Source organism: Anomaloglossus baeobatrachus, chromosome 1 (assembly GCF_048569485.1).
Source record: "Anomaloglossus baeobatrachus isolate aAnoBae1 chromosome 1, aAnoBae1.hap1, whole genome shotgun sequence".
NCBI lineage: Eukaryota > Metazoa > Chordata > Amphibia > Anura > Aromobatidae > Anomaloglossus > Anomaloglossus baeobatrachus.
This window is the reverse complement of record NC_134353.1, coordinates 504,422,484-504,445,425: the sequence shown is the minus strand read 5'-3', so window position 1 is coordinate 504,445,425 and position 22,942 is coordinate 504,422,484. Positions and strand designations below refer to the sequence as shown.

Below are 22,942 nucleotides of genomic sequence, written 5' to 3'. Positions count from 1 at the left end.
GGCTTCAAACATAAAGATAAAAAATGTAAATTTTATGGCGAAAAATCAACAAGTGGGACACAATTGTGAAGTAGAATGATATTTATTGCTTATATTTATTGCTTAAACTGAAAATTGGGCCGAGCAATATTATTCGTCCCCTTTAAGTTAATACTTTGTAGCGCCACCTTTTGCTGCGATTACAGTTGCAAGTCGCTTGGGGTATGTCTCTCTATCAGTTGTACACATCGAGAGACTGAAATTCTTGTCCATTCTTCCTTTGCAAACAGCTCGAGCTGAGTGAGGTTGGATGGAGAGCGTTTGTGAACAGCAGTTTTCAGCTCTTTCCACATATTCTTAATTGGATTCAGGTCTGGACTTTGACTTGGCCATTCTAACACCTGGATACGTGTATTTGTGAAGCATTCCATTGTAGATTTTGCTTTATGTTTGGGATCATTGTCTTGTTGGAAGACAAATCTCTGTCCCAGTCTCAGGTCTTTTGCAGACTCCAACAGGTTTTCTTTAAGAATGGTCCTGTATTTGGCTCCATCCATCTTCCCATCAATTTTAACCATCTTCCCTGTTCCTGCTGAAGAAAAGCAGGCCCAAACCATGATGCTACCACTACCATGTTTGACAGTCGGGATGGTGCGCTCAGGGTGATGATCTGTGTTGCTTTTACGCCAAACATATCATTTGGCATTGTGCCCAAATAGTTCAATTTTGGTTTCATCTGATCAGAGCACCTTCTTGCACATGTGTGGTGTGTCTCCCAGGTGGCTTGTGGCAAAATTTAAATGACACTTTTTATGGATATCTTTTAGAAATGGCTTTCTTTTTGCCACTCTTCCATAAAGGCCAGATTTGTGCAGTACGACTGATTGTTGTCCTATGGACAGACTCTCCCACCTCAGCTGTAGATCTCTGCAGTTCATCCAGAGTGATCATAGGCCTCTTGGCTGCATCTCTGATCAGTCTTCTCCTTGTTTGAGATGAAAGTTTGGATGGACGGCGGGGTCTTGGTAGATTTGCAGTGGTATGATACTTCTTCCATTTCAATATCGTCGCTTGAACAGTGCTCCTTGAGATGTTTAAAGTTTTGGAAATCTTTTTGTAACCAAATCCGGCTTTAAACTTCTCCACAACAGTATCAAGGACCTGCTTGCGTGTGCCTTGATGTTCATGATGCTCTGCGCTTTAAACAGAACACTGAGACTAACACAGAGCGGTGCATTTATACGGAGACTTGATTACACACAAGTGGATTATATTTATCATCACCAGTCATTTAGGACAACATTGGATCATTCAGAGATCCTCAATGAACGTCTGGAGTGAGTTTGCTGCACTGAAAGTAAAGGGGATGAATAATATTGCACGCCCCAATTTTCCGTATTTACTTTTTTACAAAAATTTAAAATAAGCAATAAATTTCGTTCACCCTCACAATTGTGTCCCACTTGTTGAATCTTCACCATGAAATTTCAATTTTTTATCTTTATGTTTGAAGCCTGAAATGTGGGAAAAGGTTGAAAAAGTCAAGGGGGTCGAATACTTTCGCAAGGCACTGTAAGTCTGTAGTGATATAGAATGACTGTACACTAATGAATTTACACCCGAAAACCCCTTTAATTGAAAATTACCTCAGTAAATAAAGTATGATATCTCAGATTACATATTTTTTTGTTTGTTTGCTGTATTTTAAACTGGATTGTCCACTACTCAACACCCCCATATTAACCCCTTTGTGTTATGGCTATTTTCTATTTTTGCGCTTTCATTTTTTCCTTCCTTCTCCAAAGAGCCATAACTTTAGTATTTTTCCATTGAAGACTTGTTTGTATTTGCAGGATTAGTTGTACATTTAAATTACATCATTAATTTTATGTATGGGAAATCGGCAAAAATTCCAAATGTGTTAAAATTACGATTAAAGGTAAATTCCGCAATAATATTTCGTTTATCTACATTGTTCATTATATGGTAATTTTCCTTGTTAAAAAATGTGGAAATTTGTAGAAAACAAATTGATTGTGTCACCACTTGTAAGTACATTTTTAATTTTCAATCGATGTGTTAGGGCTTGTTTTTTCTCCCTGAGCTCACATTTTTATGTGTTTCATTTTGGGATAGATACGATGTTTTGATTGCCTGTTATTGCATTTTTTTGCAGTGTTGTGGTGGCCAGAAAACTGCAGTTCTGTTGTTTTGATTTTGTTTTGCCTTTACAGAGTTTGATGAAGGCTCACAATCTAAGCCCACATCTTTTGTGGCAGATGATGGCTATGATATTCAGCCATCATCTGCTTCTAACAGCTACAGTGTCAAATGCTGCTGTCAATCTCTGATCGTGGCATTTACAGCCTGCCAGTAGTGGGGCGCTCTGTTCTAAAAGCCCATCGGTGCCAGTGTGACGTGATCACAGGGTGCAGATCGGTTGCCATGATGGCCGAGGATGTGCTGAATATTCCTATGTCTGTCTAAAATAAAAAATGTTTTTAAAAATGTGAAAAATACATAAATCTCGACACAGATTTATCTGTGTTGAGACTCCTAACAGAGGCTCCACGGACTTCTTTGATTTGTATATTTCCCAGGGGGCAATGCACCTAGGATTTCACTGTATTGAGCGCCCTCGTTGGCTGCCGGCAGTGTTTTCTCTGGCTGGTCTTTCCGAGATCAGTGATTGTTTTGTCTTGTTAGTCTACTAGGTATTGCTCCCACCTGGCCAGAATCCTTCTCCACATTGAGGAGGGGCAATACCCCGAAACAGCTGTCTGTGGATGGATACCTGGCCTTGGTATTTCCCTTGTCATATCTTTAAACTTGTCAAAGAGTTGGATATTGACTAAAAGGGCCACTTCATATGGTGGTTTCCTAAACAGAGCCACTCCTTGGCTAGGTCCTTCCCGGAGAGATATCTAGCTAGTTTTCTGTGTCGAGACTCCTAACAGAGGCTTCACGGACTTCTTTGATTTGTATATTTCCCAGGGGGCAATGCACCTAGGATTTCACTGTCTTGAGCGCTCTCGTTGGCTGCCGGCAGTGTTTTCTCTGGCTGGTCTTCCCGAGATCAGTGATTGTTTTGTCTTGTTGGTCTACTAGGTATTGCTCCCACCTGGCCAGAATCCTACTCCACACTGATGAAGGGCAATACCCCGAAACAGCTGTCTGTGGATGGATACCTGGCCTTGGTATTTCACTTGTCATATCTTTAAACTTGTCAAAGAGTTGGATATTGACTAAAAGGGCCACTTCATATGGTGGTTATGGTGGTTTCCTAAACAGAGACACTCCTTGGCTAGGTCCTTCCCAGAGGGATATCTGGCTAGTTTCTGTGTCGAGACTTCTAACAGAGGCTCCACGGACTTCTTTGATTTGTATATTTCCCAGGGGGCAATGCACCTAGGATTTCACTATATTGAGCGCCCTCGTTGGCTGCCGGCAGTGTTTTCTCTGGCTGGTCTCCCCGAGATCAGTGATTGTTTTGTCTTGAAAAATAAATAAATAACAGTTCCTGCCCCACATTAAAAAAATACACATATTTGATAATGATATGCCCATAAAAGTCCAATCTATAAAACTATGAAATTAATTAACCTTTTTCTTCCATTTCTGTGACATTCCTGATTTGTCTTGCATCCACTGCTCTTATGAGGTCTAGCCACAGATTTTCAATGATGTTCAGATCATGAGACTGTGAGGGCCATTGTAAAACCTTCAACTTGCACCTTTTGAGGTAGTCTATTGTGCATGCAAGACGCTTTTCCGAGGAAGAAAGGCTGAAAATCACCTAATCAAGAATTAAAAGACTCTTGGCTGGCTACAAAAGCATTTACAAGCTGTGATACGTGCCAAAGCGGCTTCTACTAGGTACTGACCAGGCAGGGTGCTAAAAGTTTTGCATCTGCCAATTTTCCTTTTTTGTTAATTTAAAAACGAAAAATATATATATTTGTTTGCCTAAAATACAACAGAAATGTATCATTTTTAACTTTATGCCTTTTAGAAGTCATTTAATCTTCAACTTGCTTAACTGTTCACAATAATAGTAATTTTTACCAGGGGTGCCAATACGTTTGCATGCCACTATACCAATATGAAAACAATTTCACATTAGTGAATGTTAGTAAAGAAGCTGATCCCTGAAAGTCAGACTTGCAACACCGAAAAACTCACCCTATATTGACCTTGAGCAAGGCCCTGGAAGGACTGAAACATAGGCCACTTTTGCATTACATGGAGCTATAGATTGCACAGTGTGCAGCAAGCAAGGAGGAATACAGCAGGGATAGAGCAGCCTTTGAAATGAGGATCACTGATGACGCTTCATTTCAGGGAGTGAGCAGAGGCTGTGACAGTAACCAAGCATGCAAGGGGATTGTCAAAAGAAGCGTCATCAGACAGAAAATAGAAATAAAAAATAGAATAGCAGTTAGATAGTATAGTTAGGGAACAGTAGGGAATTTACAAGTATATTAGAAAATAGTTTAGATTACGACCCTAAGCAGATAGGGAATTAGATGGAAATTCAGTTTGACTTTTGATCACCTCTTTAATTGCAACTGAGCCCCGTGATTACTTTGTGGAAAACTGATTGCTACTCCTTTGACTACCACCTATATTTAGCTAAGACTGTCATCCATATCTTCTTGTAGAAAAGAAATTTAGACATTATTGAGCTACTAGGAAATAGGGCACAGGATTACCAGGGATTAGAAATCATACCTATCCACCTAGTGGTGGATGTGGACTAATTACAAATTTATGATGGGACCAATAATAGGTTTCATCAGTGGCAGCCACAGATGAAAGAGGTCCCTTGTGCAAGACCTGTCTATGGGTGGAAATGGGCCCCTATATGGCTGGTCATGTTGCATCATTAATATGTCCACCCCCGAGTTTGATGCCAAATGTACCATTTAGTACTAATATAAAGTGCAACCGGTAACTGATTTCTAGCACGCATGCTGATCCTCTTCGCCTGTAAAATGTGTCCCCACTTTATGTTTGTCTGCATTTGACCTATATTACAAACTTTGCGACATTTGAGAAGTGATGCACTGGAAACATCTATTAAAACAGCAAAACTTCGGTTTGAGTTTTAATGAGAAAATAATGATATAGTTATATGCTTCACAAACACTGTAAACAAAAGCAAGATACATGTAGAAAGCCAAATACAATATGATTGTGCCATTAAAACACAGCCACCAGTTCATTTTTATACAATGCTGTAAAAAAATGTTTTCTTTAAATATAATGCTAGAAGCCAAAATATGTAAGCCAGGCAAGGAAGTATTAACTGCAGTTGTGGGTCATGTCATGCTGTATATTTTTCTCAGACTGATACAATTAAAAGAATATATCCATATATGTCCACATTTTAAGATTGAAAATACAGTATATTTGGTGATTTTTAAGGGCGTCTGTCAGTATGATCCACCCATCCACTAGCTTGTCTACATAAGCTGTCAATCAAGCAGGTGCTGAGCAAGGAATAGATTCAAGGAGGTAAAGCATTGGGAAGTGCTATCATGTGCCTAAAGCACTTAAGCCTCATTTGTATATGAATTTAAACTGTAATATTTCCTTCAGGAAGCAACAGTAAAGACATGGATGACATTATGTTTCAGAGAGCAACGTGAACATACAGTTTGGGGGGTAGGGGGTGGATTATTATGACAGATTCCCTTTAATGCTCAGGTTAGTGGCCATTTGTACTATATCAAATACTGATTGATATATTAAATCTATTATATATGTACAAAATGAAAAGACAGCAGCTCCATACACAGATAATAGTCTTAATATTTGGGGGAAACATCAAAATAACTTCAAATCAAATAATGTATATAACCATAAGTAACAAACAAGAATACAACTCCAGCATTCTCCTTTGTGCTATGTCTAAAAGATTGTCATATACTGTCAATCTTAATGATGTGTTTTGTATGTGCACTTTATTCTGGTGTATGTTTATGTTCAGCAAGCATATGGCTACCTTTAAACATCATGTTGTTTTATATAAAGAGAAAAAGTTTTTACTATGGAAATCTATTATGTTACTTATCTTATCCTGATCCTGAGCCTATAATATAGGACAGCTACGGACAGCTACTTCTACAATTCTGTGGGCTTCAGAACTGAAATCTTACAGTATTTCTTGCTTCATTAGAGCTTGCTTCATCAAGAGCTTTACCTAGAAATTGGCATTAAAAAAACTGTCAGAGGTCAACCTGATGTAGGAAACTTTCACTATCCTGCGTATTAAAGGGGTTGTCCGGATAAAATAAGTTATCATCTATCTGCAAGATTAGTGGGGGTCTGTTTGCTAGGACCGATTGGTTGATCAGGAATCTTTTATCTTTGTAAAGCGGGCTTTACACGCTACGATATTTCTAGCAATTACTAGCGATATCGTACGCAAAAGCACCCGCCCCCGTCGTGCATGAGATATCGTGTGATCGCTGCCGCAGCGAACATTATTGCTACGGCAGCGTCACACGCACTTACCTGGTCGGCGGCATCGCTGTGACTGCAGAACAATCCTTCCCCCAAGGGGGAGGTGCATTCGGCGTCACGGCGACGTCACCACAACGTCACTAAGCGGCCGACCAATCAAAGTGGAGGGGCGGAGATGAGCAGGACGAACATCCAGCCCACCTCCTTCCTTCCTCATTGCGGGTGGGATGCAGGTAAAGTGAGGTTCCTCGCTCCTGCGGTGTCACACACAGCGATGTATGCTGCCGCAGGAACGAGGAACAACATCTATAAACAACCATTAACAATTTTTGGTTTTAGGACGACCTCTCCATGGTGAACGATTTTCACCACTTTGGAGGACATTTAAGGTCGCTGGTAAGTGTTACACGCTGCAATACCGTTAATGACGCAGGATGTGCGTAACTAACGACGTGACCCCGACGATAAAACATTAACGATATTGTAGCGTGTAAAGCCCCCTTAAGAGTAGGGCAACAGTGAGCATGTGCAACCTACAGGGCTGCCGAGCACTGCACTTGACTTTTTCCAGCAATGGAATAAAAGTACCAGTAGTCAGGTATCCAAATTGCCACGTCATCTTGTAACAGAAAAAAGGTCTGCTGGGGATAAAAGTTTTCTCATCTGTCAATCACTGTGAGTCTCAGCACGTTAACACCTATTCTGCAGATAGGTTATAACTTTTATTTTCAACAATCCCTAAAAAAGAGCTCAACTAAAGCCCCCATACATTTTAAATACTTGTTGGCCAAAAGATAGTTCGACCAATTGTTCTCGGCTTGCACTGCTTGCTTTTCCAATTGCTCCAGTGCCATACAGGTGGCAGCTACTTTCTTAGAGAACAAAAGTTCAGCAGTCCAAAATCGGGCATGTCAGAGCCTTTTTGGGGGTCAAGGGTCTCCATAGATATAAGACTGTTGGCCAAACCAATTAATAACAGCGTTTTTTGTTTGTGGATGGGGGCCTTTAGATGTTTGAGTCTCTCAAAACACTTGATGACGGAACAGCTTTGTACTATAATACAGTCTGTATCTCATCATCAATACAAGATAAGTGCTTAACTGTAAAGGCCCAGTCACACATAACTACTTAACAGCGATCCCAAAAACCTGATAGGGATCGCAGGTAAGTCGCTGGGAGGTCGCAGGTGAGATGTCGCACAGTCAGATCTTACCAGCGATGCAGGAACAATACAGGTCGCAGTAGCGACCTGTATAACGATCTCAGCAGTCACTGTGACCCTGTCACACAGTGTCAAACACAGCGATGTGTCCTGCCCAGCAGGACATCGCCTTTGAAGAAAATGGCCTTGACCATTCTGCAACGACCGGCGACCTCACAGCAGGGGCCTGATCGCTGGTAGGTGTCACACATAACAAGATCGCTAACGGGATCGCTACTGCATCACAGAAACTGTGACTCAGCTGTGATCTCGCTAGCGATCTCGTTATGTGTGACGGTACTTTTAAGGAAAGGGTAAACAATTTCTACTTTTCTGGTGATTTATACCGTTACATGATGGGGCAAAGATGCATGATTTTGTAGAACCTAGATGCCTCAAAATGTTGTCAAGCCACCCAATAAAAAACAGCTCAGAATGCTTTCAAATTAAAAAAAGTAATGCCCACCTTATCAATCCTCTTCAGCTCCTGTGACAATGTTTCCCTAGTGCCCCTCTGGTCTCTGATCATCAGGGTCACATAATATGTGAACACTGCAGCTAGTCATTTGCTGTCATGCTGCTCTAGGAGAAGCTGAAGTTACAAGCAATGTAACTTCAGAGTGCAGTAATCAGGTAAACCACCAGAGGGCAATAGAGTAGTCAGAATACTGGGTCAGCAGCAGGAGATCTTGTCAGTAGCACAGGAATAGAAAAATCGTGGTCAGTATAGCAGAGAGTCAGAAGCTGAGAAGCCACAGATACAGTCGAAGGGAGAGACGGAGGTCGGGATAGATACAGGTCAGATGCTGGGAAGTCCAAGTACAAATAGGGAGGAGAACAAACAGGTCAGGACTGGGATAAGACCAACAGGGAAGGATACACAGTAGACAGGAGCAGGTAGTCAAGGACTCGGACAGACGGATGAACGGAGAAGGGTAGCAGGACAGATAGGTAACTCACCAGAGCCAGTAATACACACTGCAGAGCATAAACTATCACAGGCACTGAACCAAAGGGGCAGCACCAGGATATAGTGTCCTGGAAACCAGAGTGAGGCAGGGAGGAGTTAACCGCTGACATGACCAGGCCGAAGCTGGGTGAAACCACAGTGGCAGATACCAGCCTGGATCATGACACTTGCTATAGCTGTTGACACCACAAAGGTCACTGCTGTGACCAGTGATTGGCAGCAGTGGTCACATATGCGACTAAGAACAGAGAACATAAAAAATCAGGGATTGGGGAAGTGGGCACAGGTAAGATGGGTATTACTTCTTTTGTTGTATATGTTAGTATTTTAAGAAGTTTGTAAAATATTTAAGTGGCTGGAAAAAACTTTACATTTTGTGTATGGCAATGCAAATATGAATGTAACATTACATTATAAACATACCAACATGTATATCATATTATGAACATGTGGTGTAGGTAGATAAAATAAACAGATTGCCTTTGCTTTGGGCTACATTATTTAGCACACAGAACCTGGAGGACTTATTTAGCAGGTTTCTTGCCTACCTAGTCCAAGGTCACCAATATTTAATGTTAAGTATTGATAAAGCAATGCCACATTTCATCAAGTTATCATAAAAATGGATTGATATTGGCTTTTCATCTAGAGTTGTGTTCACTGCGGGCACTTTATTTGAAGAGAAATAAATATACATCTGAGTAAGAAACTGCTTTTCCACAAAAATAGAATAACTAGCATATTGCTTAACTGACAGGTATAATAATGCCTAAACAACTATGTGGTTATATAACACAAGATAAATATGATTATGTCTAAATGTTTGTTTTTTATGTGCAAATACGGATACATTTGTTGGGTAATCCCAAATACTCAATTACAAGAAAACACTTCACGTGTTTATCGCCAACACACAGCAAAGATGGATTTTTTAAATATACACAATAGTCCATTCTCTCTGGACACTAACTTCTTCAGTGATTTCACTGGATCTTAAAGATTTGATTGGCAGCATATGATAAACACTGAACCATCGTCTGGAGTAATTTGCAGCCTCCGCCAATCAGTACGGATGACTGATGCTCTTTCACTATTCATGGCACTTGCATATTCCTACTGACCATTTGAAAAATTAACAAACATCCACATTCTTGGAATCGCTAATGAAACAGGAATGTTGCGCAACCACTCACCCCAAAATTGTAGCTACAACATATGGGTTAATTTTGTCAGGCTATTTCCCGCCAATAGATCAACAAACATATCATAAGGGAAGTGTTTTCTCCTATACAATCTTATATGATGATGACTATTTGTGATACCAAATCCTATAGAGATTATTTTAGAATAATAGATGCAAATTGCAGAAAATTACATGGAATGTCAGGGGTCTCAACTGACATTAGCTCACAGATATGCCACATTAGGCCCAGTCATAAGCAATCCAAAACCCATAAGATAGTGCAAAATAAATGGATAGTGTCTCTTCAATCCCCCCATGGTATATGTACAGGCCTACTTTACGAGTACGCTCATAGACAGTCACAACAAAAGGTCATTTTTATGCTACAACATGAAGTGGACCTTCAGCTTGCAGTCACATGGATTTAAAGGGGCTGTTCAGGATTAAAAAAAATAGATTTTTTTAAATAGCACCACTACTGCATTACAGAGCTCACAAGATTGAATGAGAATGAACTTCCCAATACCCATGCAGAATATCTCTGTATATGAAGTTAAGTGGGGTTGTCCCACGAACAAAATACATTTTAATCGATAGATCTTGGGGATAAGCAAATGACTTAGTAATTTGCTTATCCCCATAATTCTTGAATGATTAATGCAACCTTTGTAATAGATCTTGTAATAAAAATAAATTCCACGTTTGGATGTTTTCAACAAAATTGTTCCTGTGCTGAGATAATCTTATACACCCCTTATGTACTTATGTACTGTGTAATGGTCGTATCTGACAAGGGAAAACAGAGCTGCTCCAGGTCAAGGTCTGGCCAGGAACAAAAGCAAGACCATATACAGACAGGACAGCATGGGATCACAGCTTATTCTTCCTGTGAGATAAAACATTTTTCTGCCTGTTTTATCACAGGAGTGAGTGTTTCTGCCTAGTTTCCACCACGCTGAGCGTATCATAAATCAAGTCAGTGATATGTGAGCTAAGTGGCAGCTGGAGCTCCAAATTCACTGACTTGATTTATGATGAACTAAGGGGCCTGGAGATGTGGCAGAAACACCTGCTCGTGAGATAAAACTGAAAGGGTAACGTTTTAACTCACAGAAAGCAGTAGGTGTGAGCTATGTGGTCTGTATAATCATTAATTGTTCCTCCCCTGGCTAGAAATTATGTTATGTGCCAACCAAGTCCCTGCACGGTTAGACACAGCCATTACAAGGGCACATTTATAAGATTTTCTCAACAGAGGAACATTTAACAAAACCAATAGTGAGCTTATTAATTATTCTAAAATCCATTGATTAAAATGTACTTTCTTCATCGGACAACTCCTTTAAGTTTTACATTTTTATGCAACTATTAGTTGAACATACAGATGGGATGAAGGCTATACACAGTCTATAGTATTTTAACTCTTTAAGGACATTTTTCTTTTTTGCGGTTTGACTTTTTGACATTATTTCTGGGTTTTGTTGGTAAAAGTGACTTGGTAATATGATTATCCAAGTTAGTGCAATTATGACGATACCTAACTTCTAAGATTTTTTTTTTTATAGATTTTAGTTCTTAAAAAAATACCTTTCTTTTGGCTCGCCAATTTTTTGAGAACTATAATCTTTTTATTTTTCTGTTCATGGAGCTAAGTGAGGGCTTGTTTTTTTGTGTGCTGAGTTTACTTTTGGATTGCTATCATTTTGGTTTGCTTATGACTTTTTGATTGCAACAAAGACGGTCTAATTAGATTACTAATTAGATAGGGGTGATAAATGAGGCCTATATTATATCTATGTGGCAATACCAGCAACAAACAATGTGGACTCTTTTCGATCAATGCTATGGTATACTGATCTATTCTTTGAAAGCATAGCTTTCTTAAAACATTTCATAATTCAGGATTTTAAGGTTTAGATACCAAGGCCTTGATCCATCATTTGTGGGGGTTCATCCCTTTTCTTATTTCTCCTTTAGAAGCTCATTCTGTTTTGTTTTGGTTTTTTTGGGGGGGGGCTCAATTATTCAAAATGGTGCACGTGTTTCAAAGTCAAAAAGTGCAAAGTCAAAAAGGTTCCTTAATTTCAACACTGATTCATTTTTTAAGTCACTTTTCTTTTTTTGTCCTGTGGCATTCACTGGGAATTTTTGGTTTATTTATCAAAATGGCTCATAAGGTTCAAGAATTTTGTGCAAAGTAAAAAAAAAGGTTTTTTTTCTGTCATTATCCTTTTTTATTACTTTTTCCGGGGAGGAAATAAAGTACATTTGCAAGAAATTTTGCAACTTTTTAAAAAGTTGCAAATAATGAATTAGCCAAAAACATCTGGAAATCCTAACCATTTGGTTGGAGAAAAAAAACAACAACAGCTGAAAACATAAAATTAAAAGTTGAAATGGTGAGATGAATTTGCTGCAAACAATAATAGAGGCACAAAACAAAAAAGAAAAACAGGTGCAACTGCAATAAGGAATCGGGCCCTATGTGTATAAAAATTTTGTACAAGAATTCTAGTATACAAAAATCACTACAGGGGAAAACTGGAGCAGAATTGTGTCATTTGAATATGCAGTGGTAGGGTTAGGTATTTTTCACATAAGCGTTGTATAAATTAGTCAAGTGCAATCTGATTAAAAAAAGGGACTGCACCTCACCAGTGTTATTCAATGGGGCAGCGCTGCTCTGTGTTTCTTTTTTCAGTTGTATTACGACTGAGAAAAAAAATACCAGTATGTTGTGATTTGACTCCGAAATTGGTGCACTATGAGAAAAAAAAATGGATGCCATATGGACCATCGGTATGGCATCCAATTTTTACTCATACATTACAATTCTGTAAGATGGCAAACTGTAAGTGATCTTGTAAATGATTAATAGCTGCTGAGTAAAAAGTGGATTGTATATGAACAACACATGGATGAGAATGAGACCAAGTTTTTATACGCTCGTGTGACCCCGGCCTTAACGGGAATCGGTCAGCAGGTTTTTGTTACCTCATCTAAGAAGAGCATAATGTAGCTAAAAAGATATCCTGAATCCAACGGTGTATCACTTAGATTACTGGCTGCAGCCGTTCTGACACAATCTGAATTTTTAGATTTAGCCATGTAGCAGAGATGAGGGCTGTCCCACCCACACCAGGATCACTATAGAGATTGTACATTGACAGTGATGTGTCAATCACAGCAGGAGACTCATCGGACTTCTCTGCAGATGAGTTTCTAGTCTTGTAATGATAAAGGTCCTGCTGCTTAAACAAACAGCAAATAAACAAAAGGTCAGACTGACAAAACAGGCATGCCTGAACTTACTGTGCTAACCCTTGCAGCATACTGGCTTCATTCTACATAGCAAAAACCTGCTGACAGATTCCATTTAAAGTAAGTACATAAAAGAGGTGCAAATAACTCAATTTTTGATAAATATCGGCCACTTTCTATTCTACAGAGATTTTTTTAATAAAGTGTGTTAGTGAAGTGGGCAATATTACAGGTATTATGTCAATGATAAGAGTGATAATTACAACCCCTACCATGGCTACGTATCATCACTACTATATCGCTATATGATTGCATTGATATCAGAGAAAAACTCATCCCCAAAAAGCTGTTTGTTTGGTTTTATTCATAGATACATGAAATGAATATTGTAGCTCCTGAAATGTGCCTCTAACCATTCTGTAATATTTCAATAAAATATATCATCCACTCAAGTTGCAAATCTTTACAAAGTGTTAAAAAATATTCAATGAAATGTGTAATTCAATGAAAATAAGAAAAGCTTATTTAAAGTTATGTCTCCTTATTGGGTTAGTAATTTACTATTGAAAATGTGCAACATTGCGAGCATTAGACGTCATCTACACTCTGGTCTAAATGATGTGTTCAAATATTACACACATTTGTCTTTATATAGATATATGATAGATCATATATATGAATATATACACACTTGTGTCTATATATATATATATATATATATATATATATATATATATATATATAAATATATATATATATATATATATATATATATATATATATAAAACAATATACAAACACTAGTCATTCGAATTTGTGTTGTGAGGGACAATGTGTTTTTCATTAAAGCTAACATTTTAAAAAATCAACCCTTTCCTCCCTGAGAGCTACAAATGTGAACACACACATACACATTTGTGATACTGTTGTGCTTTAAAAATGAACCCTTGAATCTTACACTTTTGTCGATCTCATGTTATTGTCCATCCATAGATCTTTAGGTTACCGTTGCATTAAATAACCAAAATAAGCCGTCTTTTTGGAGTAATTTGATTACATTGCATGTATATATATATATATATATATATATATATATATATATATATATATATGTATATATATATATATATACATATATATATATATATATGTATATATATATATATAAAAAAAATGTATATATCTATTAATATGGTGCCAGGTTACTTTGTTTAATTTAGTGACATGACTTCCCACAACCATTTCCTGCAGAAAGCCACAGATAAATAATACATTGTGACTGAACAGGACATACTGTGCAATGGTTTGTTGTTTCCTATGTGTACATGATTTGTCGAGGAGACCCACAAAGCAGACAATTCTTCATTAGGGTAGTGGTGCTCCCAACATGCTGTGGTAAGAGGAAGGTATATGATTTCAAAAAGCAATTGAAGCTGCGTTTATGAATGTAGCAATTGCATGGCATGTTTGGCTTGGTGCATCATCGTTGCTGAGCCCAAACGTGTGGCGTCAGCTTACTTTCCTGTTAGTCAACCATATCCATTTCCTGAGAGTCCAAACCTCACATTACTGCCAGTCCCCATAAGTTCAAGCATTTTTTAGTCTTTGTCATAAATGCGTCTTCATTATCTCTATATAGATTGCAGAGGCGGCTTATTTTTCAATAAATATGTGGTTAAATGATTCATCTTTTGGTTTCTTTATTTCCATGAAAAAGTTTTTATTCATCGTCTTCACGGTTGGCATATATCCCTGCTTCCCAACGTAGTGCCAGCGCACTCTTCCTGCGATTTACTCGAACAGCCTCAAGGACCTGGAATGAGAAGAATTACATAGTTAGATTTTGGTTCTGTATACTGAGCACTTTATGGCTAGTAATTGAAAACAATTCACAATAAGGCTAGGTTCGCACACTGCCTCTTTTTGACGCTGCGTTTTTGTGCGTTTTTGGCCGCTAAAAACGCACAAAAACGCACCTGCGTCGAAAAAACGCATCAAAAAACGCATGCGTTTTTGCCGCGATTTGGTGCGTTTTTGGCTGCGTTTTGCTACGTTTTTGATCTCTGCGTTTTGCTGCGTTTTTCCAATGCATTGCATGAGGGGGAAAACGCAGAAAAACGCAGGAAAGAACTGACATGTTCATTTTTTTTTTAACTCAAAAACGCAGGTAAAAAAAACAGATGTGTGCGGACAGCAAAAATGAAAACTCATAGACTTTGCTGGGGAAGCAAAGTCCTGCAGTTTTAAGGCCAAAAACGCACCCGAAAAACGCCGCGAAAAACGCACTGTGCGCACATAGCCTAATAGTTTTCACTAAAAGACATTTGTACATCAGTGAGCAATGAGTATAATATATGGATAGTCGCAACGGAGCCCAATTATCTTCTCACAAACCAGTTCCTAAACTTGTGACAAATACTCAAGTATGTTCTTGATGAGTACTACCCAAATGTATGGGGTTAATGAATGGAATCAGTGATCAGTACAGAACACTTTACTTTAGGACAGAACTCAGATTCATAAACTAGATGGTTTCTATTAGGGCAGGCTCAAGGGCCACGTTGCCTGCTATTCCATTTGGTGAGGCCCTTGACCTTCTCTTCACTCGTTAAAGGGAACCGGTCAGGTGCAATATGCACCCAGAACCATGAGCAGTTCTGGGTGAACATTGCCAATCCCTGCCTAACCGTCCCTGTATACACTAGCATTGATAAAGAGATATTTAGAAAAAGTATTTCTAAAGATCTTTTACCGTATGCTAATGAGTGAGGGGACTAGTCCCCTGGGCTTTGCTTCCCTTGCTAGTCGCCTCATTAGCATATTAGCACGCCACTGTGAGCGTGCTAACATGGTAATGAATGTGCAGCGTCAGAGGATGATCTCACTCACTTTTCCGCCACCATCGCGTCCAAGGGGGGATTTTGGCTTAGTGCGCATGATCCCGGAGTTTGGGTCATGCACACTGTGTAGCCGGTCGTATGTATCACACTGCCTTTACTTTATATAGCAATATCCTGATGGTTTATTCCCTTTAATGAGCCTTTTCACATGACTTCCAGTAAGAAACCAAGCCAGAAACTCCATTTGCAGATGTGATTTGGCTAGGTTAGAGTCCTCTGGCTGAAGATATAAGGGGGAATGTTTCTTTTTGTGGCAAATGCCATGTGGCAAGGCTCGTTAAAGAGTTGATATTGACTTTTAGGATTGCTACAGCCAATCAGTGGCACTAGAGTTTAAAGGGTGCTTGACACGCTGCGACATCGCTAGCGATCGCTAGCGATGCTGCGCGCGATAGCACCCGCCCCCGTCGTGTGTGCGATATTGTGTGATTGCTGCCGTAGCAAACATTATCGCTACGGCAGCGTCACATGCACATACCTGGTCAGCGACGTCGCTGTGGCCGGCGATCCGCCTCCTTTCTAAGGGGGCTGTTCGTGCGGCGTCATAGCGACATCACACGTCAGCCATCCAATAGCAGAGGAGGGGCGGAGATGAGCGGCTGGAACATGCCGCCCACCTTCTTCCTTCCTCATTGCCGGTGGACGGAGTTAAGGAAATGTTCGTCGCTCCTGCGGTGTCACACATAGCGATGTGTGCTGCCGCAGGAACGAGGAACAACATCGCTACTAAGCAGACAACGATATTTGGTTTTTGGATGACCTCTCCAAAACCAACAATTTTTGTCTCTTTTGCAATCGTTTAAGGTCGCTCGTACGTGTCACACACTGCGATGTCGCTAACGACGCTGGATGGGCATCACAAACACCGTGACCCCGATGATAAATCGTTTGCGATATTGCAGCGTGTAAAGCCCCCTTAAGTCTTCTTCCTCTATGAAGATGCAATTTGCATATTTAAATTCCTAGGAAAATATTGCACGGCCTATAAGTCTCCTTATATTGGCTTGGCACTCTCCACAAGGAGAAATGTTCTCCCTTAGACCTTAAGGGAATTATGAAATGGCAACAAGCATTTACATACAACACCCATAGGCCCTAACTCATCAAAGCAATTTTTTGCTGCCTGAATTCTGGTGTAGATTGTTCTGCAATGTCGCAAAGATTAAGCAACTTTTGGTATGTTCATATAAGTTCATTATTTGGGGGCTTCCACCAATGAAGTCAATCGCTAGTTATAGTGTAAGTCATACAAAAAGATGCCGAGGCAAAAATTATGGCAAACCTGCTAGCAAAGCCGTTTAAGTAAAAAGACCGCCAGCTTTTTCCTGAAATGGTTTTGCCTTGGAAAACCTAGGCGAGTTCGTTGGCATCTTTAAGACATTGCATACACATACCCTAAAGGTGAGGCCTAGCAGTCAGGCTTTGTTCAGGTTTTTGATACGTGTTGTAGATAAAAATATGAGTGAATTAAAAAAAAAAAAGAGTAGGAATAGTATCTGTACTTTACACATTCTTACAATATTTAAGGGAAGCTATCAGCAAAAAATTAAGTATTGTTTATGGCAAGTTTTTGTGCTAAAATGCATTTTTTAAAACATTTTGGCATTTTTTCCCCAATATGTATTAAAAATAAAAAATAGAAATCTTGCCATTTTCTTACTGGAGCTTTTTTATAACCTAAATAACCTAATTTCCCATTGTTTCAGGAAACGGCCACCTATCTTTTGTACTGAAGTGTCTAATGATCCTGTGCAAAGATGAAGGGAGGAGGAGCAGATTCTGTTGGGCAATCACTTAAGGCCCCGTCACACTAAGCAACATCTCTAGCAACATCGCTGGTAACGAACAACTTTTGTGACGTTGCTAGCGATGTTGCTGTGTGTGACATCCAGCAACAACCTGGCCCCTGCTGTGAGGTCGTTGGTTGTTGCTGAATGTCCTGGGCCATTTTTTAGTTGTTGCTGTCCTGCTGTGAAGCACAGATCGCTGTGTGTGACAGCGAGACAGCAACAACTAATGTGCAGTGAGCAGGGAGCCAGCTTCTGCTGAGGCTGGTAACTAATGTAAACATCGGGTAACCAAGAAGCCCTGTCCTTGGTTACCCGATATTTACCTTTGATACCAGCCTCCTCCGCTCTCACTGCCTGTGCTGCCGGCTCCTGCTCTGTGCACATGTAGCTGCAGCACACATCAGGCAATTAACCCGATGTGTGCTGTAACTAGGAGAGCAGGGAGCCAGCACTAAGCAGTGTGCGCTGCTCCCTGCTCTGTGCACATTTAGCTGCAGCACACATCAGGCAATTAACCCGATGTGTGCTGTAACTAGGAGAGCAGGGAGCCAGCACTAAGCAGTGTGCGCTGCTCCCTGCTCTGTGCACATTTAGCTGCAGCACACATCAGGTAATTAACCTGATGTGTGCTGTAAGTAGGAGAGCAAGGAGCCAGCGCTCAGTGTGCGCTGCTCCCTGCTCTGTGCACATTTAGCTGCAGCACACATCGGGTTAATTAACCTGATGTGTGCTGTAACTAGGCGACTGGGGGCTGGTCACTGGTTGCTGGTGAGCTCACCAGCAACTCGTGTAGCCACGCTCCAGCGATCCCTGCCAGGTCAGGTTGCTGGTGGGATCGCTGGAGCGTCGCAGTGTGACAGCTCACCAGCAACCTCCTAGCAACTTACCAGCGATCCCTATCGTTGTTGGGATCGCTGGTAAGTTGCTTAGTGTGACTGGACCTTTATTGTGAATGGTAGATCCTGTTTTATCAGCTGTGTATAGAGGTGTTAGCAGTCATTGTAATCCTGCCTATGATAATATGGAGCCTACTGAAAAGTCTACCTGAAAGGACAGAAAGTATAATCTATATAGTCTGCTGATAAGTCTGTGGCTTTGTGATCTTTTTTGTTTCTATGGTAACAAATGTTACATCACATGAAAGCCTTATGTGCCTAATATATGTTTTCAAAATTTTGTGTTTGTTGCTCATGGCAAAACAGTGTTCTACGCACGCAGGAAAACAAAATGGTGCATCAAATGCGATATTCACAGCAACTGAGAGCAGAGATACAATTCTTGTTTCTGCAAGGAAAGTCTGCAAAGGATATTCATGGTGATATGTCGCAGACATTGGGCGATCAATGCCCTTCATATTCTACATTTATGGGGTGCCAAATTTAAAACAGGCCACTTCAGCACCAATGCTGAGGAACCTCCTGGACAACTGGGGTGGTTGTTGTTCCGGAGATCGTCCATGCTGTGCACAGCCTCATACTGGAGAATCAACAAATTTCAGCTAAAGCAATAGCAGACATCATGGGGATTTCCCGTGAACGTGTTTGTATCATTATCCATGAACATTTGGACATAAGGAAGCTTTCTGCAAAGTGGGTCCCCAAATGTTTGACAACAGATCAGAGAAGTATGTGAGTGAAAACTTCCCGGTCCATTTGTCAGTGTTTCCAGACTGATAAGAACTTGCTGGATCAACTGGTCACTATGGATGAGATCTGGATTTATTTGTATGACCCTGAAAACAAGGAGCAGTCAAAAGAGTGGAGGCACAGTGTTTCTCCTCCTCCAAAGAAGTTCAGGGTGCAAAAATCAGCCAGTAAGGTGATGGCATCTGTGTTTTAGGATAAGGAAGGGCGTGCTGCTAGTGGACTACCTTCAAAAGGGTTGCACAATCAATACACTGAACTTTTGGACCAATTGAAGTCAGCTCTGAAAGCCAAAAGGTGCGGCAAGCTGTCCAAAGGAATTTTGTTCCTGCAAGACAACGCCTCCACTGACACTGCACAAGAGACCACGGCAGAACTGGCACAGCTGGGCTTCCGGTTGGTTGACCACCCACCTTATTCACCAGATCTAGCTCCCTCGAACTATCATCTGTTCCCAAACCTGAAGAAATACCTCAAGGGTACAAAATTTCACGCTATTTCTGATGCCATGGCTGCTGCGGATGCCTGGTTTGAGGCACAACAGAAATCCTTCTTTTTACTAGGCTTACAGAACTTGGAATACTGACGTAAGAAGTGTGCTGACATCAGTGGAGAGTATGTGGAATAAATGTAAAGTTTCATCATCCTATCTCGTGTCTTTCTGGGTAAAGCCAAAGAGTTATCAGCAGCTATATATCTATATATATATATATATATACAGTTAGGTCCAGAAATATTTGGACAGTGACACAATTTTCGCGAGTTGGGCTCTGCATGCCACCACATTGGATTTGAAATGAAACCTCTACAACAGAATTCAAGTGCAGATTGTAACGTTTAATTTGAAGGTTTGAACAAAAATATCTGATAGAAATTGTAGGAATTGTACACATTTCTTTACAAACACTCCACATTTTAGGAGGTCAAAAGTAATTGGACAAATAAACCAAACCCAAACAAAATATTTTTATTTTCAATATTTTGTTGCGAATCCTTTGGAGGCAATCACTGCCTTAAGTCTGGAACCCATGGACATCACCAAACGCTGGGTTTCCTCCTTCTTAATGCTTTGCTAGGCCTTTACAGCCGCAGCCTTCAGGTCTTGCTTGTTTGTGGGTCTTTCCGTCTTAAGTCTGGATTTGAGCAAGTGAAATGCATGCTCAATTGGGTTAAGATCTGGTGATTGACTTGGCCATTGCAGAATGTTCCACTTTTTTGCACTCATGAACTCCTGGGTAGCTTTGGCTGTATGCTTGGGGTCATTGTCCATCTGTACTATGAAGTGCCGTCCGATCAACTTTGCGGCATTTGGCTGAATCTGGGCTGAAAGTATATCCCGGTACACTTCAGAATTCATCCGGCTACTCTTGTCTGCTGTTATGTCATCAATAAACACAAGTGACCCAGTGCCATTGAAAGCCATGCATGCCCATGCCATCACGTTGCCTCCACCATGTTTTACAGAGGATGTGGTGTGCCTTGGATCATGTGCCGTTCCCATTCTTCTCCAAACTTTTTTCTTCCCATCATTCTGGTACAGGTTGATCTTTGTCTCATCTGTCCATAGAATACTTTTCCAGAACTGAGCTGGCTTCATGAGGTGCTTTTCAGCAAATTTAACTCTGGCCTGTCTATTTTTGGAATTGATGAATGGTTTGCATCTAGATGTGAACCCTTTGTATTTACTTTCATGGAGTCTTCTCTTTACTGTTGACTTAGAGACAGATACACCTACTTCACTGAGAGTGTTCTGGACTTCAGTTGATGTTGTGAACGGGTTCTTCTTCACCAAAGAAAGTATGCGGCGATCATCCACCACTGTTGTCATCCGTGGACGCCCAGGCCTTTTTGAGTTCCCAAGCTCACCAGTCAATTCCTTTTTTCTCAGAATGTACCCGACTGTTGATTTTGCTACTCCAAGCATGTCTGCTATCTCTCTGATGGATTTTTTCTTTTTTTTCAGCCTCAGGATGTTCTGCTTCACCTCAATTGAGAGTTCCTTAGACCGCATTTTGTCTGGTCACAGCAACAGCTTCCAAATGCAAAACCACACAACTGTAATCAACCCCAGACCTTTTAACTACTTCATTGATTACAGGTTAATGAGGGAGACGCCTTCAGAGTTAATTGCAGCCCTTAGAGTCCCTTGTCCAATTACTTTTGGTCCCTTGAAAAAGAGGAGGCTATGCATTACAGAGCTATGATTCCTAAACCCTTTCTCCGATTTGGATGTGAAAACTCTCATATTGCAGCTGGGAGTGTGCACTTTCAGCCCATATTATATATATAATTGTATTTCTGAACATGTTTTTGTAAACAGCTAAAATAACAAAACTTGTGTCACTGTCCAAATATTTCTGGACCTAACTGTATAGTGCGTATAAGTAGTATTCAACCCCCTGCAGATTTAGCAGGTTTACACATTCGGAATTAACTTGGCATTGTGACATTTGGACTGTAGGTCAGCCTGGAAGTGTGAAATGCACTGCAGCAAAAAAGAATGTTATTTCTTTTTTTTTTTTTAAATTGTGAAAAGTTTATTCAGAGGGTCATTTATTATTCAACCCCTCAAACCACCAGAATTCTGTTTGGTTCCCCTAAAGTATTAAGAAGTATTTCAGGCACAAAGAACAATGAGTTTCACATGTTTGGATTAATTATCTCTTTTTCCAGCCTTTTCTGACTAATTAAGACCCTCCCCAAACTTGTGAACAGCACTCATACTTGCTCAACATGGGAAAGACAAAGGAGTATTCCAAGGCCATCAGAGACAAGATCGTGGAGGGTCACAAGGCTGGCAAGGGGTACAAAACCCTTTCCAAGGAGTTGGGTCTACCTGTCTCCACTGTTGGGAGCATCATCCGGAAGTGGAAGGCTTATGGAACTACTGCTAGCCTTCCACGGCCTGGACAGCCTTTGAAAGTTTCCACCCGTGCCGAGGCCAGGCTTGTCCGAAGAGTCAAGGCTAACCCAAGGACAACAAGGAAGGAGCTCCGGGAAGATCTCATGGCAGTGGGGACATTGGTTTCAGTCAATACCATAAGTAACGTACTCCACCGCAATGGTCTCAGTTCCAGACGAGCCCGTAAGGTACCTTTACTTTCAAAGCGTCATGTCAAGGCTCGTCTACAGTTTGCTCATGATCACTTGGAGGACTCTGAGACAGACTGGTTCAAGGTTCTCTGGTCTGATGAGACCAAGATCGAGATCTTTGGTGCCAACCACACACGTGACGTTTGGAGACTGGATGGCACTGCATACGACCCCAAGAATACCACCCCTACAGTCAAGCATGGTGGTGGCAGCATCATGCTGTGGGGCTGTTTCTCAGCCAAGGGGCCTGGCCATCTGGTCCGCATCCATGGGAAGATGGATAGCACAGCCTACCTGGAGGTTTTGGCCAAGAACCTCCGCTCCTCCATCAAGGATCTTAAGATGGGTCGTCATTTCACCTTCCAACAAGACAACGACCCAAAGCACACAGCCAAGAAAACCAAGGCCTGGTTCAAGAGGGAAAAAATCAAGGTATTGCAGTGGCCTAGTCAGT

The 22,942-nt window shown here is 40.6% G+C and overlaps 1 protein-coding gene across 2 annotated transcripts in view; it reads right to left on the bottom strand.

The window, feature by feature from the left end:
• Positions 1–5,073: 5,073 nt before the first annotated feature.
• Positions 5,074–22,942, bottom strand: part of LOC142243715 (PALM2-AKAP2 fusion protein-like) — a 207,085-nt gene continuing 189,216 nt past the window's right edge. For both annotated transcript variants that reach the window (XM_075315895.1, XM_075315901.1), the window contains exon 5: positions 5,074–14,875. In XM_075315895.1, coding sequence (XP_075172010.1) covers positions 14,783–14,875 — 93 coding nt within the window. In that variant the 3' untranslated portion in view covers positions 5,074–14,782. The remainder of the gene's footprint in view (positions 14,876–22,942) is intronic.